We start from the raw sequence: 16,263 nt of genomic DNA, 5'->3' as shown, positions 1-16,263 counted from the left end.
ATCAGAAAAACTATACATTTCTAATTGGAGGTATCTGAAAAAATTATTATTATTAAAGGGACTCTGTCACCTGAATTTGGCGGGACTGGTTTTGGGTCATGGTCATGGTTTTGTGCAGTCGTGTACTATGGAGGACAGAGAATGAACTTCAATCCAATATTGCAGCCAGCATGCAGCCAGCGGGTAAGGAAAGGGTGAATCAAACACCCAAAAACTCCGCCCATATGACCCAAAACCAGTCCCGCCAAATTCAGGTGACAGGTTCCCTTTAATATTACACCTACTACTTGGGATAGGTGTTGTGAATTCTGTGGCTGAATTCACTCCTGTGGTCACAAGTGGTACTGCAGCTTCTGAGCTTCCTCCCTCAGGTGTTCTGGTGAGCTCGTTGACTGCTTCATTACTTAACTCCGCCTGATGCTGCTATCCTTGCTCCTTGTCAATGTTTCAGTGTTGGATCTGAGCTTCTCCTGATTGTTCCTGTGACCTGCTGCTCTGTATAGCTAAGTGCTTTTTGCTTTTTTGTTGCTTTTTTTCTGTCCAGCTTGTCTTTTTTTTTGCTGGAAGCTCTGAGACGCAAAGGGTGTACCGCCGTGCCGTTAGTTCGGCACGGTGGGTTTTTTTTGCCCCCTTTGCGTGGTTTTGCTTTAGGGTTTTTTGTAGACTGCAAAGTTCGCTTTACTGTCCTCGCTCTGTCCTAGAATATCGGGCCCCACTTTGCTGAATCTATTTCATCCCTACGTTTTGTCTTTTCATCTTACTCACAGTCATTATATGTGGGGGGCTGCCTTTTCCTTTGGGGAATTTCTCTGGGGCAAGTCAGGCCTATTTTTCTATCTTCAGGCTAGCTAGTTTCTTAGGCTGTGCCGAGTTGCCTAGGTAGTTGTTAGGCGCAATCCACAGCCGCTTTTAGTTGTGTTTAGGATAGGATCAGGTGTGCAGTCTACAGAGTTTCCACGTCTCAGAGCTCGTTCTTATATTTTTGGGTATTTGTCAGATCACTGTGTGCGCTCTGATCGCTAAGCACACTGTGTTTCTGGATTGCCTTCATAACACCTGTCATTAGCAAACATAACAGTACAAGGAGCCAAACTAATGATTCTCAATAGAGGGAAAGAAAAAGTTCTGACATCATTTTTTTTTTTTTTTTTTTTTTTTCTGCTCTGTGTTCACTTTTTTTTTTCCCCTAGACATTTGGGTGATTCTGGACACAGGTGTGGACATGGATATTCAGGGTCTGTGCTCTTCAATGGATAATCTCGTTATAAATGTACAAAAGATTCAAGATACTATTGATCAGAAATCTATGTTAGAACCAAGAATTCCTATTCCTGATTTGTTTTTTGGAGATAGAACTAAGTTTCTAAGTTTCAAAAATAATTGTAAGCTATTTCTGGCCTTGAAACCTCGTTCTTCTGGTAATCCTGTTCAACAGGTTTTGATTATTATTTCTTTTTTGCGCGGCGACCCTCAAGACTGGGCATTTTCTCTTGCGCCAGGAGACCCTGCATTGAGTAGTGTCGATGCGTTTTTCCTGGCGCTCGGATTGCTGTACGATGAGCCTAATTCAGTGGATCAGGCTGAGAAAAATTTGCTGGCTTTGTGCCAGGGTCAGGATGATATAGAAGTATATTGTCAGAAATTTAGGAAATGGTCAGTACTCCCTCAGTGGAATGAATCTGCGCTGGCAGCTTTGTTCAGAAAGGGTCTCTCTGAGGCTCTTAAGGATGTCATGGTGGGATTTCCTATGCCTGCTGGTTTGAATGAGTCTTTGTCTTTGGCCATTCAGATCGGTCGACGCTTGCGCGAGCGTAAATCTGTGCACCATTTGGCGGTACTGCCTGAGGTTAAACCTGAGCCTATGCAGTGCGATAGGACTATGACTAGAGTTGAACGGCAGGAATACAGACGTCTGAATGGTCTGTGTTTCTACTGTGGTGATTCCACTCATGCTATTTCTGATTGTCCTAAGCGCACTAAGCGGTCCGCTAGGTCTGCCGTCATTGGTACTGTACAGTCCAAATTCCTTCTGTCCATTACCTTGATATGCTCTTTGTCGTCGTTTTCTGTCATGGCGTTTGTGGATTCGGGCACTGCCCTGAATCTGATGGATTTGGATTATGCTAAACGTTGTGGGTTTTTCTTGGAGCCTTTGCGGTGTCCTATTCCATTGAGAGGAATTGATGCTACACCATTGGCCAAGAATAAACCTCAATACTGGGCCCAGCTGACCATGTGCATGGCTCCTGCACATCAGGAAGTTATTCGCTTTCTGGTGTTGCATAATCTGCATGATGTGGTCGTGTTGGGGTTGCCATGGCTACAAACCCATAATCCAGTATTGGATTGGAATTCCATGTCGGTATCCAGCTGGGGTTGTCAGGGGGTACATGGTGATGTTCCATTTTTGTCGATTTCGTCATCCACCCCTTCTGAGGTCCCAGAGTTCTTGTCTGATTATCAGGATGTATTTGAAGAGCCCAAGTCCGATGCTCTACCTCCGCATAGGGATTGTGATTGTGCTATCAATTTGATTCCTGGTAGTAAATTCCCTAAAGGTCGATTATTTAATTTATCCGTGCCCGAACACGCCGCTATGCGCAGTTATGTGAAGGAATCCCTGGAGAAGGGACATATTCGCCCATCGTCATCACCACTGGGAGCAGGGTTCTTCTTTGTAGCCAAGAAGGATGGTTCGCTGAGACCGTGTATTGATTACCGCCTTCTTAGGGTATGTTCACACGTTCAGGATTTCCATCCTTTTTTTTTCAGGACAGTTTTTTTAAAAAACTGCAGCTCTTGGCAGAAAACGCAGGTCCTTTTTTTGGTCCTTTTTTTGTCCTTTTTTGATGCGTTTTTTGATGCGTTTTTTGATGCGTTTTTTTATCCTTTTTTTATGCAGTTTTCTATGCAGAGACTGTGTGTTTCCTAGGAAGCTTTTTAGGGCTAAAATGGCTGAAAATACCCTAACCCTACCCCTAACCCTACCCCTAACCCTACCCCTAACCCTACCCCTAACCCTACCCCTAACCCTAACCCTACCCCTAACCCTAACCCTACCCCTAACCCTACCCCTATTCTAACCTTAGTGAAAAAAAAAAAAAAAATTCTTAATTTTTTTATTGTCCCTACCAATGGGGGTGACAAAGTGGGGGGGGTGTCATTTACTATTTTTTTATTTTGATCACTGAGATAGGTTATATCTCAGTGATCAAAATGCACTTTGGAGCGAATCTGCCGGCCGGCAGATTCGGCGGGCGCACTGCGCATGCGCCCGCCATTTTGCAAGATGGCGGCGCCCAGGGAGAAGACGGCCGGACGGACACCGGGACGCCGGGTAAGTATAAGGGGGGGAGATTAGGGCACGGGGGGGGCATCGGAGCACTGGGGGGGGCATCGGAGCACGGGGAGGGGCATCGGAGCACGGGGGGGCGGGATCGGAGCACGGGGGGGCAGCCACACTCCGCCCACGCACTTCCGCCCGCTCCCCCGCACTTCCTGCTGCAGCGGTTCTGCACATCAAATCGCAGTAAAACCCGCAGATATATTTTTGATCTGCGGGTTTTACTGCGATTTTGACCTCACAATGGAGGTCTATGGGTGCAGAACCGCTGCGGTTCAGGAAAAAGAAGTGACATGCTCCTTCTTTTTTGCCGCAGCTATTCTACGCGGCTTTTTAAACGAAATTACGGACCATGTGCACAGCAGTGACTGTTTTCCATAGGGTTACATTGTTATGTACCCTGCATGGAAAACTGCTGCGGAACCGCAGCGGCAATACCGCTGCGGTTCCACAGTAAAAAACGCACTGTGTGAACATGGCCTTAATAAGATCACTGTTAAATTTCAGTATCCCTTGCCATTGTTATCTGACTTGTTTGCTCGGATTAAGGGGGCTAGTTGGTTCACTAAGATAGATCTTCGTGGTGCGTATAATCTGGTGAGAATCAGGCAAGGAGATGAATGGAAAACTGCATTCAATACGCCCGAGGGTCATTTTGAGTATCTAGTGATGCCGTTCGGACTTGCCAATGCTCCATCTGTGTTTCAGTCTTTTATGCATGACATCTTCCGTGAGTATCTGGATAAATTCCTGATTGTTTACTTGGATGACATTTTGATCTTCTCAGATGATTGGGAGTCTCATGTGAAGCAGGTCAGAATGGTTTTTCAGGTCCTGCGTGCTAACTCTTTGTTTGTGAAGGGATCAAAGTGTCTCTTCGGTGTGCAGAAAGTTTCATTTTTGGGGTTCATCTTTACCCCTTCTACTATCGAGATGGATCCAGTTAAGGTCCAAGCCATCCAGGATTGGATTCAGCCGACATCTCTGAAAAGTCTGCAAAAGTTCCTGGGCTTTACTAATTTTTATCGTCGCTTCATCTGTAATTTTTCTAGCATTGCCAAACCATTGACCGATTTGACCAAGAAGGGTGCTGATTTGGTTAATTGGTCTTCTGCTGCTGTGGAAGCTTTTCAGGAGTTGAAGCGTCGTTTTTGTTCTGCCCCTGTGTTGTGTCAGCCAGATGTTTCTCTTCCGTTCCAGGTCGAGGTTGATGCTTCTGAGATTGGAGCAGGGGCGGTTTTGTCACAGAGAGGTTCTGATTGCTCAGTGATGAAACCATGTGCTTTCTTTTCCAGGAAGTTTTCGCCCGCTGAGCGTAATTATGATGTGGGCAATCGAGAGTTGCTGGCCATGAAGTGGGCATTCGAGGAGTGGCGTCATTGGCTTGAAGGAGCTAAGCATCGCGTGGTGGTATTGACTGATCATAAGAACTTGACTTATCTCGAGTCTGCCAAGCGCTTGAATCCTAGACAGGCCCGTTGGTCGTTATTTTTTTGCCCGCTTCGACTTTGTGATTTCGTACCTTCCGGGCTCTAAAAATGTGAAGGCGGATGCTCTGTCTAGGAGTTTTGTGCCCGACTCTCCGGGTTTATCTGAGCCAGCGGGTATCCTCAAGGAAGGAGTCATTGTGTCTGCCATCTCCCCTGATTTGCGGCGGGTGCTGCAAAAATTTCAGGCGAATAAACCTGATCGTTGTCCAGCAGAGAAACTGTTCGTCCCTGATAGGTGGACTAATAAACTTATCTCTGAACTTCATTGTTCGGTGTTGGCTGGTCATCCTGGAATCTTTGGTACCAGAGAGTTAGTGGCTAGATCCTTCTGGTGGCCATCTCTGTCACGGGATGTACGTACTTTTGTGCAGTCCTGTGGGATTTGTGCTAGGGCTAAGCCCTGCTGTTCTCGTGCCAGTGGGTTGCTTTTGCCCTTGCCGGTCCCAAAGAGGCCTTGGACACATATTTCGATGGATTTCATTTCTGACCTTCCCGTTTCTCAAAAGATGTCAGTCATTTGGGTGGTCTGTGATCGCTTTTCTAAAATGGTCCATCTGGTGCCCTTGGCTAAATAGCCTTCCTCCTCTGATTTGGTACCTTTGTTCTTTCAGCATGTGGTTCGGTTACATGGCATTCCTGAGAATATTGTTTCTGACAGAGGTTCCCAGTTTGTTTCAAGGTTTTGGCGAGCCTTTTGTGGTAGGATGGGCATTGACCTATCCTTTTCCTCGGCTTTCCATCCTCAGACTAATGGCCAGACCGAACGAACCAATCAGACCTTGGAAACATATCTGAGATGTTTTGTTTCTGCAGACCAGGATGATTGGGTGTCCTTTTTGCCGTTGGCTGAGTTCGCCCTTAATAATCGGGCCAGCTCGGCTACCTTGGTTTCTCCATTTTTTTGCAATTCTGGGTTCCATCCTCGTTTCTCTTCAGGACAGGTTGAGTCTTCGGACCGTCCTGGTGTGGATTCTGTGGTGGATAGGTTGCAGCAGATCTGGACTCAGGTAGTGGACAATTTGATCTTGTCCCAGGAGAAAGCTCAACTTTTCGCTAATCGCAGACGCCGTGTGGGTCCCCGACTTCGTGTTGAGGATCTGGTTTGGTTATCTTCTCGTCATATTCCTATGAAGGTTTCCTCTCCTAAATTTAAACCTCGTTTTATTGGTCCGTATAGGATTTCTGAGGTTCTCAATCCTGTGTCTTTTCGTTTGACCCTCCCAGACTCCTTTTCCATACATAATGTATTCCATAGGTCGTTGTTGCGGAGATACGTGGCACCTTCCATCTGTTGAGCCTCCTGCCCCGGTTTTGGTGGAGGAGGAATTGGAGTATATTGTGGAGAAGATTTTGGATTCTCGTGTTTCTAGACGGAAACTCCAGTATCTGGTTAAATGGAAGGGTTATGCTCAGGAAGATAATTCCTGGGTTTTTGCCTCTGATGTTCATGCTTCCGATCTTGTTCGTGCCTTTCATGCGGCTCATCCTGGTCGGCCTGGGGGCTCTGGTGAGGGTTCGGTGACCCCTCCTCAAGGGGGGTACTGTTGTGAATTCTGTGGCTGAATTCACTCCTGTGGTCACAAGTGGTACTGCAGCTTCTGAGCTTCCTCCCTCAGGTGTTCTGGTGAGCTCGTTGACTGCTTCATTACTTAACTCCGCCTGATGCTGCTATCCTTGCTCCTTGTCAATGTTTCAGTGTTGGATCTGAGCTTCTCCTGATTGTTCCTGTGACCTGCTGCTCTGTATAGCTAAGTGCTTTTTGCTTTTTTGTTGCTTTTTTTCTGTCCAGCTTGTCTTTTTTTTTGCTGGAAGCTCTGAGACGCAAAGGGTGTACCGCCGTGCCGTTAGTTCGGCACGGTGGGTTTTTTTTGCCCCCTTTGCGTGGTTTTGCTTTAGGGTTTTTTGTAGACTGCAAAGTTCGCTTTACTGTCCTCGCTCTGTCCTAGAATATCGGGCCCCACTTTGCTGAATCTATTTCATCCCTATGTTTTGTCTTTTCATCTTACTCACAGTCATTATATGTGGGGGGCTGCCTTTTCCTTTGGGGAATTTCTCTGGGGCAAGTCAGGCCTATTTTTCTATCTTCAGGCTAGCTAGTTTCTTAGGCTGTGCCGAGTTGCCTAGGTAGTTGTTAGGCGCAATCCACAGCCGCTTTTAGTTGTGTTTAGGATAGGATCAGGTGTGCAGTCTACAGAGTTTCCACGTCTCAGAGCTCGTTCTTGTATTTTTGGGTATTTGTCAGATCACTGTGTGCGCTCTGATCGCTAAGCACACTGTGTTTCTGGATTGCCTTCATAACACCTGTCATTAGCAAACATAACAGATAGGATCTTGGAGATTGGGATACCCTTTTAAGTTCTCTTCTTGGAATTTAAATATGCATGGATATTTTAAGGGTCATTATTGACTTTTAGGCTGCAGTCAAACAACAGAGACTGGATCAGTGGTGGAAACACAGCACTGGACCGTGAGAGGGTAAATAAAGTTTAGTTTTTTTTTTTTCCCAAGTAGCTTGGAATATGGCCAAAAGTTTCTTGAAACTGGGCAATCCTCTTAAAAGATGCTGAAAAGGATTCTGGTCATTGTACATATCAACTGAAAGTTTGGAAATTTTACAGATAGAAATGAATCAAAAAGTTGACAGGTCTGGATAAGAAAAACACTTCTCAAAAGTATAGATTTCAGAGATGATTTTATTTGCGTAGGTGGAAAATCCCTTTAAAATAGAAAAATCCTACTACAAAAAGTCTTAATATCCTCATCCTCAGCAAAAGACCAGACATATCCAACTTTCATGGTCCAAGAACGGGTTGCAATGTTCGGACTGGTCACTGATCTCTTGATCCAAACTCAGAATCCTGATAGGCTTATACGAGGCTGATGAGTTCTGATCAGGTGACATTCAGCTTGTCAGGACATGGCGGTCCGCACCTAGACCTTGAATGTCACACATGTGAACCCAGCGTAATTGTGCCTGTTCACAATCTGGTCCTAGTCAGTCCTTATTACTTTTCCACCTCTGTAATTACTTTATTTCGGTTAGCAATAAAATTCTGTCCTGCAGTTACAGTTGTGGCCAATAGTATTGACACCCCTGCAATTCTGCCAGATAATACTCAGTTTCTTCCTGAAAATGATTGCAAACACAAATTCTTTGTTATTATCTTCATTTAATTTGTTTTAAATGAAAAAACACAAAAAGAATTGTCCTAAAGCCAAATTGGATATAATTCCACACCAAGCATAAAAAGGGGGTGGACAAAAGTATTGGCACTGTTCGAAAAATCATGTGAAGCTTCTCTAATTTGTGTAATTAACAGCACCTGTAACTTACCTGTGGCACCTAACAGGTGTTGGCAATAACTAAATCACACTTGCAGCCAGTTGACATGGATTAAAGATGACTCAACCGCTGTCCTGTGTCCTTGTATGTACCACATTGAGCATGGAGAAAAGAAAGAAGACCAACTGTCTGAGGACTTGAGAAACCAAATTGTGAGGAAGCATGAGCAATCTCAAGGCTACAAGTCCATCTTCAAAGACTTGAATTTTCCTGTGTCTACCGTGCGCAGTGTCATCAAGAAGTTTAAAGCTCATGGCACTGTGGCTAACCTCCCTAGATGTGGACGCAAAAGAAAAATTTACATATTGCGTGATTTCAACGCAAGATTGTGCGGATGTTGGATAAAGAACCTCGACTAACAGCCAAACAAGTTCAAGCTGCCCTGCAGTCCGAGGGTACAATAGTGTCAACCCGTACTATCCGTCGGCGTCTGAATGAAAAGGGACTGTATGGTAGGAGACCCAGGAAGACCCCACTCCTTACCCGGAGACATAAAAAAGCCAGGCTGGAGTTTGCCAAAACTTACCCGAAAAAACCTGAAACATTTTGGAAGAATGTTCTCTGGTCAGATGAGACAAAAGTAGAGCTTTTGGGACAAAGGCATCAACGTAGCGTTTACAGGAGAAAAAAAGAGGCATTCAAAGAAAAGAACACGGTCCCTACAGTCAAACATGGCGGAGGTTCCCTGATGTTTTGGGGTTGCTTTGCTGCCTCTGGCACTGGACTGCTTGACCGTGTGCATGGCATTATGAAGTCTGAAGACTACCAACAAATTTTGCAGCATAATGTAGGGCCCAGTGTGAGAAAGCTGAGTCTCCCTCAGAGGTCATGGGTCTTCCAGCAGGACAATGACCCAAAACACACTTCAAAAAGCACTAGAAAATGGTTTGAGGGAAAGCACTGGAGACTTCTAAGGTGGCCAGCAATGAGTCTAGACCTGAATCCCATAGAAAACCTGTGGAGAGATCTAAAAATGGCAGTTTGGAGAAGGCACCCTTCAAATATCAGGGACCTGGAGCAGTTTGCCAAAGAAGAATGGTCTAAAATTCCAGCAGAGCATTGTATGAAACTCATTGATGGTTACAGAAGCGGTTGGTCGCAGTTATTTTGGCTAAAGGTTGTGCAACCAAGTATTAGGCTGAGGGTGCCAATACTTTTGTCTGGCCCATTTTTGGAGTTGTGTGTGAAATGATCAATGTTTTGCTTTTTGCTTCATTCTCTTTTGTGCTTTTTCATTTAAGACAAATTAAATGAAGATAATACCAAAGAATTTGTGATTGCAATCATTTTCAGGAAGAAACTGAGTATTATCTGACAGAATTGCAGGGGTGTCAATACTTTTGGCCACAACTGTATGTAACCATCTATTATTGAAGACTACACATAGGATCCATTGATTCGTGTCCTGTGGTCATGGCGAGGATTCATGTCTACCTGCTATTTGTACAGAGAGCTAATCCTTTTTCTCTTTTGTATTTCCCAGGTTGTGGGAACCCCCTGTTATATCTCCCCAGAACTGTGTGAGGGAAAACCCTATAACCAGAAAAGTGACATTTGGGCTCTTGGCTGTGTCCTCTATGAACTTGCCAGCCTTAAGAGGGCATTTGAAGAAGCGGTAAGAATCATCTTAACCCTTGAATTTATCCCTCAAATCTTTAGATCCAGATTACAGCTTCAGTAAGTAACCATTTTATTAGTAAATGACTATTTAAGCAAGTGCTTATAACTTTAGCTAGGTAGATCTCAGTATGGATATTCTCCAGAATAAGATTAAGAGATCTAAGGATTTATCTGGGACCATTAATATTAGAATTGTGGAATTCACCTCTTGACACTCCCGAAGATCAGCTATTATTATTTTATTATTATTATTATTATTATTATTAATTTATACAGCACCATTAATTCCATGGTGCTGTACATGAAAAGGGGTTACATCAAAATACAAATATCACTTACAGTAAACTAACAATGACAGACTGATACAGAGGGGCGAGGACCCTGCCCTTGTGGGCTTAACATTCTACAGAATTATGGGGAAGGAGACAGTAGGTCAGGGGTTGCAGTAGCTCCGATGGTGTTGAGGTGGCCGTGTGGTTATTAAGGTACCGTCACACTTAGCGACGCTGCAGCGATACCGACAACGATCCGGATCGCTGCAGCGTCGCTGTTTGGTCGCTGGAGAGCTGTCACACAGACCTCTCTCCAGCGACCAACGATGCCGGTAACCAGGGTAAACATCGGGTAACTAAGCGCAGGGCCGCGCTTAGTAACCCGATGTTTACCCTGGTTACCATCCTAAAAGTAAAAAAAACAAACAGTACATACTTACCTACAGCCGTCTGTCCTCCAGCGCTGTGCTCTGCTCTCCTCCTGTACTGGCTGTGAGCGTCGGTCAGCCGGAAAGCAGAGCGGTGACGTCACCGCTCTGCTTTCCGGCCGCTGTGCTCACAGCCAGTACAGGAGGAGTGCAGAGCACAGCGCTGGAGGACAGACGGCTGTAGGTAAGTATGTACTGTTTGTTTTTTTTTACTTTTAGGATGGTAACCAGGGTAAACATCGGGTTACTAAGCGCGGCCCTGCGCTTAGTTACCCGATGTTTACCCTGGTTACCAGTGAAGACATCGCTGAATCGGTGTCACACACGCCGATTCAGCGATGTCTGCGGGGAGTCCAGCGACCAAATAAAGTTCTGGACTTTCTTCCCCGACCAGCGACAGCACAGCAGGGGCCTGATCGCTGCTGCCTGTCACACTGGACGATATCGCTAGCGAGGACGCTGCAACGTCACGGATCGCTAGCGATATCGTCTAGTGTGACGGTACCTTTACAGGTTGTAAGCTTTCTTGAAGAGGTGGGTTTTCAAGTTTCTTTTGAAGGATCCAAATGTGGAGGATAACTGGACGTGTTGGGGCACTGAATTCCAGAGGATGGGGGATATTCGGGAGAAGTTTTGGAGGTGATTGGGTGAGGAGCGAATAAGCGTGGAGGAGAGGAGGTCTTGGGAGGACCGGAGATTACGTGAGGGAAGATATTGAGAGATTAGTTTGGAAATATAAGGAGGAGAAAGGTTATGGATGGCTTTGTAGGTCAGTGTTAGTAGTTTAAACTGGATACACTGGTAAATTTGGAGCCAGTGAAGGGATTTGCAAAGAGGTGAAGCAGGAGTGTAGCGAGGAGGGAGATTAATTAGTCGGGCAGCAGAATTCAGGACGGACTGGAGGGGTGCGAGAGTGTTTGAAGGTAGGTCACAGAGGAGGATGTTGCAGCATTTGAGCTGGGAGATGATTAGGGCATACACAAGCATTTTGTTAGAGTGAAGGTTGAGGAAAGGACGGATTCTGGAAATATTTTTGAGCTGGAGGTGGCGAGAGCTTGGATTTGCGGTTTAAAGGACAGGGCAGAGTCAAGGGTTACGCCAAGGCAGCAGATTTTGGAGACAGGGGAAAGTGTAATTTTATTTATTTTGATAGATAGATCAGGTAGGGAAGATATGTGAGATGGAGGAAAGATAATTAGTTCAGATTTCTCCACATTAAGCATGAGGAAGCGAGAGGAGAAGAAGGAGGATATGGCTGATACACACTCTGCGATTCTGGAGAGCAGAGAGACATCTGGGCCAGAGAGGTAGATCTGAGTGTCATCAGCATATTGATGGTACTGGAAGCCATAGGACCTTATGAGTTGTCCCAGGCCGAGTGTATAGATTGAGAAGAGTAAGGGTCCTAGGACAGAGTCTTAAGGGACACCAACAGAGAGGGGGCAAAATGAAGAGGTAGTATGGAAGTAGGAAACGCTAAATGTGCGGTTGGTAAGGTATGAGGAGATCCAAGATAGGGCAAGGTCTTTGAAACCAAAGGAAGAGAGGATCGGTAGTAGGAGGCAGTGGTCAACTGTGTCGAGGGCAGAGGACAGGTCTAGAAGGAGGAGTATAGAGGAGGAGTAGGTCGTTAGTAATTTTGGTCAGGGCAGTCTCAGTGGAATGGTGGGGATGGAAACCAGACTAGGTTGTCGAAGAGAGTTATATACAAAGTGAGAGGAAAGTTCAGCATGGACCTGCTGCTCAAGGAATTTGGAAGCAAATGGGAGCAAAGATATGGGGTGATAGCTGGACATAGCGCTTGGGTCAAGGGATGGCTTTTTGAGGATAGGTGTGATTGTGACATGTTTGAAAGCAGAGGGGAAGGTACCAGAAGTTAGTGATAGGTTGAAGAGATGGATTAGGGATGGGATTAGTATGGTGGTGAGGTTTCAAGGTGCCATTGTGTTCTCAGTCTCTACTCAAAGGAGGGGAGAATGCACATCATAAACAGAGAGCATCTTAATTATCAGGTCAGCGAGGGGGGCCCACCGATCTCATAGTTGTGTCCTATCTTCAAACTGTAATGTAGTTCATTGGAGCAGCAGTATGAAAAGAAAATGCCACACTAGCCCCAATCTTTCTAGGAATAGGTTGGGTCTTTCTGGTCACACCCCTCCAATCAGTAGATTATGGCATTCCCTTGGGATATGCTATTAATTTTTATACTTGGAAATCTCTTTAAGGTTGGGTTTATATTTGCCTATTCACACTCCTGTTAGGAAGCTCAGACACAAGTCCTGTTAAAATGATGGACATCAAATAAAAACCAAATGGGCCCAATAAAAGTCATTGGGGTTTGTCTGGTTGCATTCTTTGAAAAATGGACTCAAAACAGCAGTGTGAACCTAAACTAACTACTGAAGATGCCAGTATAATAATGTCTGAAAAAAGACTTAACTTCTAATATACGGTAAGTATTATTAGGGTGTTTTCCTGATATTAAAGGGTTTTTCCACTACTCTGACAATCCCTTCTGAATTCCTTTGTTTCCCCCAGCAAAATAATGACATCTATACTCACCTCAGGCTCAGTTGGTGGTGGCGCTGGCTCTCCTGACATTATATGATCTCTGTGGCCAATAAGTGACCGCTTCATTCTCCCCTCTTTCAGACAAGTCAAGACATCCAGAGTAAGGGCTCATACCCATATGCGAGAAAAAAAAACGTTCCGATATCAGGACCAAAAAAAACGAGTGCCGTGTGAGTGTCATGCGATTTTTAAGCGCAACATCCGTATGACATGCATATGCAATCCGTATGCAATGCGACTTTGACATGAGCTTTTACATACAGCAGTTCTCTGTCATTTACACATCTTTTTAAAACAAAATATTCTTCAAAACACACACACACATATATATATATATATATATATATATATATATATATATATAGATATATATATATAGTGATAGGTTGAAGAGATGGATTAGGGATGGGATTATTATGGTGGTGAGGTTTCAAGGTGCCATTGTGTTCTCAGTCTCTACTCAAAGGAGGGGAGAATGCACATCATAAACAGAGAGCATCTTAATTATCAAATTAAAAAATTTAATATACTTAACAAAAAAGTGTGAAACAACTAAAAATATGTCTTATATTCTAGGTTATTCAACGTAGCCACCTTTTGCTTTGATTACGGCTTTGCACACTCTTGGCATTCTCTTGATGGGCTTCAAGGGGTAGTCACAGGGAATGGTTTTCCAACAATCTTGAAGGAGTTCCCAGAGATGCTTAGCACTTGTTGGCCCTTTTGCCTTCACTCTGCGGTCCAGCTCACCCCAAACCATCTCAATTGGGTTCAGGTCTGATGATTATGGAGGCCAGGTCATCTGGCGTAGCACCTCATCATTCTCCTTCTTGGACAAATAGCCCTTACACAGCCTGGAGGTGTGTTTGGGGTCACTGTCCTGTTGAAAAATAATTGATGGTGCAACTAAACGCAAACCGGATGGAATAGCATGCCGCTGCAAGATGCTGTGGTGGCCATGCTGGTTCAGTATGCCTTCAATTTTGAATAAATCCCCAACAGTGTCACCAGTAAAGCACCCCCACACTATCACACCTCCTCCTCCATGCTTCACGGTGGGAACCAGGCATGTAGAGTCCATCCGTTCACCTTTTCTGCATTGCACAAAGACACGGTCGTTGGAACCAAAGATCTCAAATTTGGACTCATCAGACCAAAGCACAGATTTCCACTGGTCTAATGTCCATTCCTTGTGTTCTTTAGCCCAAGCAAGTCTCTTCTGCTTGTTGCCTGTCCTTAGCAGTGGTTTCCTAGCAGCTATTTTACCATGAAGGCCTGCTGCACAAAGTCTCCTCTTAACAGTTGTTGTAGAGATGTGTCTGCTGCTAGAACTCTGTGTGGCATTGACCTGGTCTCTAATCTGAGCTGCTGTTAGCCTACGATTTCTGAGACTGGTGACTCGGATAAACTTATCCTCAGAAGCAGAGGTGACTCTTGGTCTTCCTTTCCTTGGGCGGTCCTCATGTGAGACAGTTTCTTTGTAGCGCTTGATGGTTTTTGCAACTGCACTTGGGGACACTTTCAAAGTTTTCCCAATTTTTCGGACCTTCATTTCTTAAAGTAATGCTGGCCACTCGTTTTTCCTTACTTAGCTGCTTTTGCCATAATACAAATTCTAACAGTCTATTCAGTAGGACTATCAGCTGTGCATCCATCAGACTTCTGCACAACACAACTGATGGTCCCAACCCCATTTATAAGGCAAGAAATCCCACTTATTAAACCTGGCAGGGCACACCTGTGAAGTGAAAACCATTTCCGGTGACTACCTCTTGAAGCTCATTAAGAGAATGCCAAGAGTGTGCAAAGCAGTCATCAAAGCAAAAGGTGGCTACTGTGAAGAACCTAGAATATAAGACATAATTTCAGTTGTTTCACACTTTTTTGTTATGCATATAATTCCACATGTGTTAATTCATAGTTTTGATGCCTTCTATGTGAATGTACAATTTTCATAGTCATGAAAATACAGAAAAATCTTTGAATGAGAAAGTGTTTCCAAACTTGTGGTCCGTACTGTGTGTGTGTGTATATATATATATATATATATATATATATATATATATATATATATATATATATATATATATTCTATGTGTATATATCTATTCTATCTTTTCTATTATAACCGGTCAGTGTGATTTTACTGTACATAGCGCATGAATTGACAGCTTTTCAAAGGACACTGGTGTTCAAAAATCAGACAGCATGGTGTGAGTGCTGTGCGATATATATATATATATATATATATATATATATATATATATATAGATATAGATAGATAGATAGATAGATATAATATTTATATATATAATTTTTTTTTCTCTTCTCGCACCCATTGACTTGCGTTGGTGAGCCTCATCCGAGATTCGCAGCATGCTGCAATTTTTTTTGTCAGTTCGATTTCAGCTGGGAAAAAAATTGCAGATGAGATGTAGCCCATAGAATAACATTGGTCAGAGTGCAATACGATTTTTTTTATCGGATTGCACTTGTCTGTATTTCTCGCAAATGGGTATGAGCCCTAAGGGCAAGAATTGTGTCTGTAGGAGAGGCCAGAGGGAAGCCAGCGCTGCGCCGATTGTCTGCAGGGATTGTGTGACATAATGTCACCCAAGACCCAGGAGAGCCAGTGCCAACACCATTGGAACAGTGCTGGCACCAGAGGTGTTATTATTTTACTGGGGGGGAGAACAAAGGAATTTAGAAGGGGTTGTCAGAGTAGTGGACACCCCCTTTTGAAGGCAGTCTGTCAGCACAAAATGTTCAAACCATGCCCAACACCTTGTGAGGAACAAAGCTCAGATATAAATCATTTCATTAGTCTCCATATACTTTGCTGCATTTGCAGGAAATTGTTATTTTTATTCAAGTATGCTAATGAGGGGTTGGGTGTATCTTGGGCGTGGCCTTGGAGTTTAGTCTTAGGTAAACATCTCTACCCTTTTCTGACTTCTGTAAAGCAATACCTTTTGGTCAAAGAGGAGGCATTGACAGATGCAAAATAATTAACAATGAAGGTTCACTGAACTGCTCGGCTACGCCAAGGGTGCACCAAACACCTCATTAGCATCTTTGAAGAAAAAATTATTTCTGGCGAATGCATCAACATATTTGGATACAAAGTGAATGATTTTTACTAGAGCTATGTATCACACAAGGTGTTGTGCTTGGTTTGCACCGTCATTTTGTAATG

The 16,263-nt window shown here is 44.2% G+C and overlaps 1 protein-coding gene across 1 annotated transcript in view; it reads left to right on the top strand.

Annotated features, from left to right (window-relative positions):
* The window catches only part of NEK8 (NIMA related kinase 8), a 109,028-nt gene that overhangs the window by 15,068 nt on the left and 77,697 nt on the right, over window positions 1–16,263 (top strand). Inside the window, exon 4 of the mRNA XM_069761217.1 lies at window positions 9,660–9,791. Within this exon, the coding sequence (XP_069617318.1) occupies window positions 9,660–9,791 (132 nt within the window). The remainder of the gene's footprint in view (window positions 1–9,659; window positions 9,792–16,263) is intronic.

Source organism: Ranitomeya imitator, chromosome 3, assembly GCF_032444005.1.
Source record: "Ranitomeya imitator isolate aRanImi1 chromosome 3, aRanImi1.pri, whole genome shotgun sequence".
Taxonomy (NCBI): domain Eukaryota; kingdom Metazoa; phylum Chordata; class Amphibia; order Anura; family Dendrobatidae; genus Ranitomeya; species Ranitomeya imitator.
The sequence above is the reverse complement of the archived record's forward strand: the minus strand, read 5'-3'. Positions and strand labels throughout refer to the sequence as shown.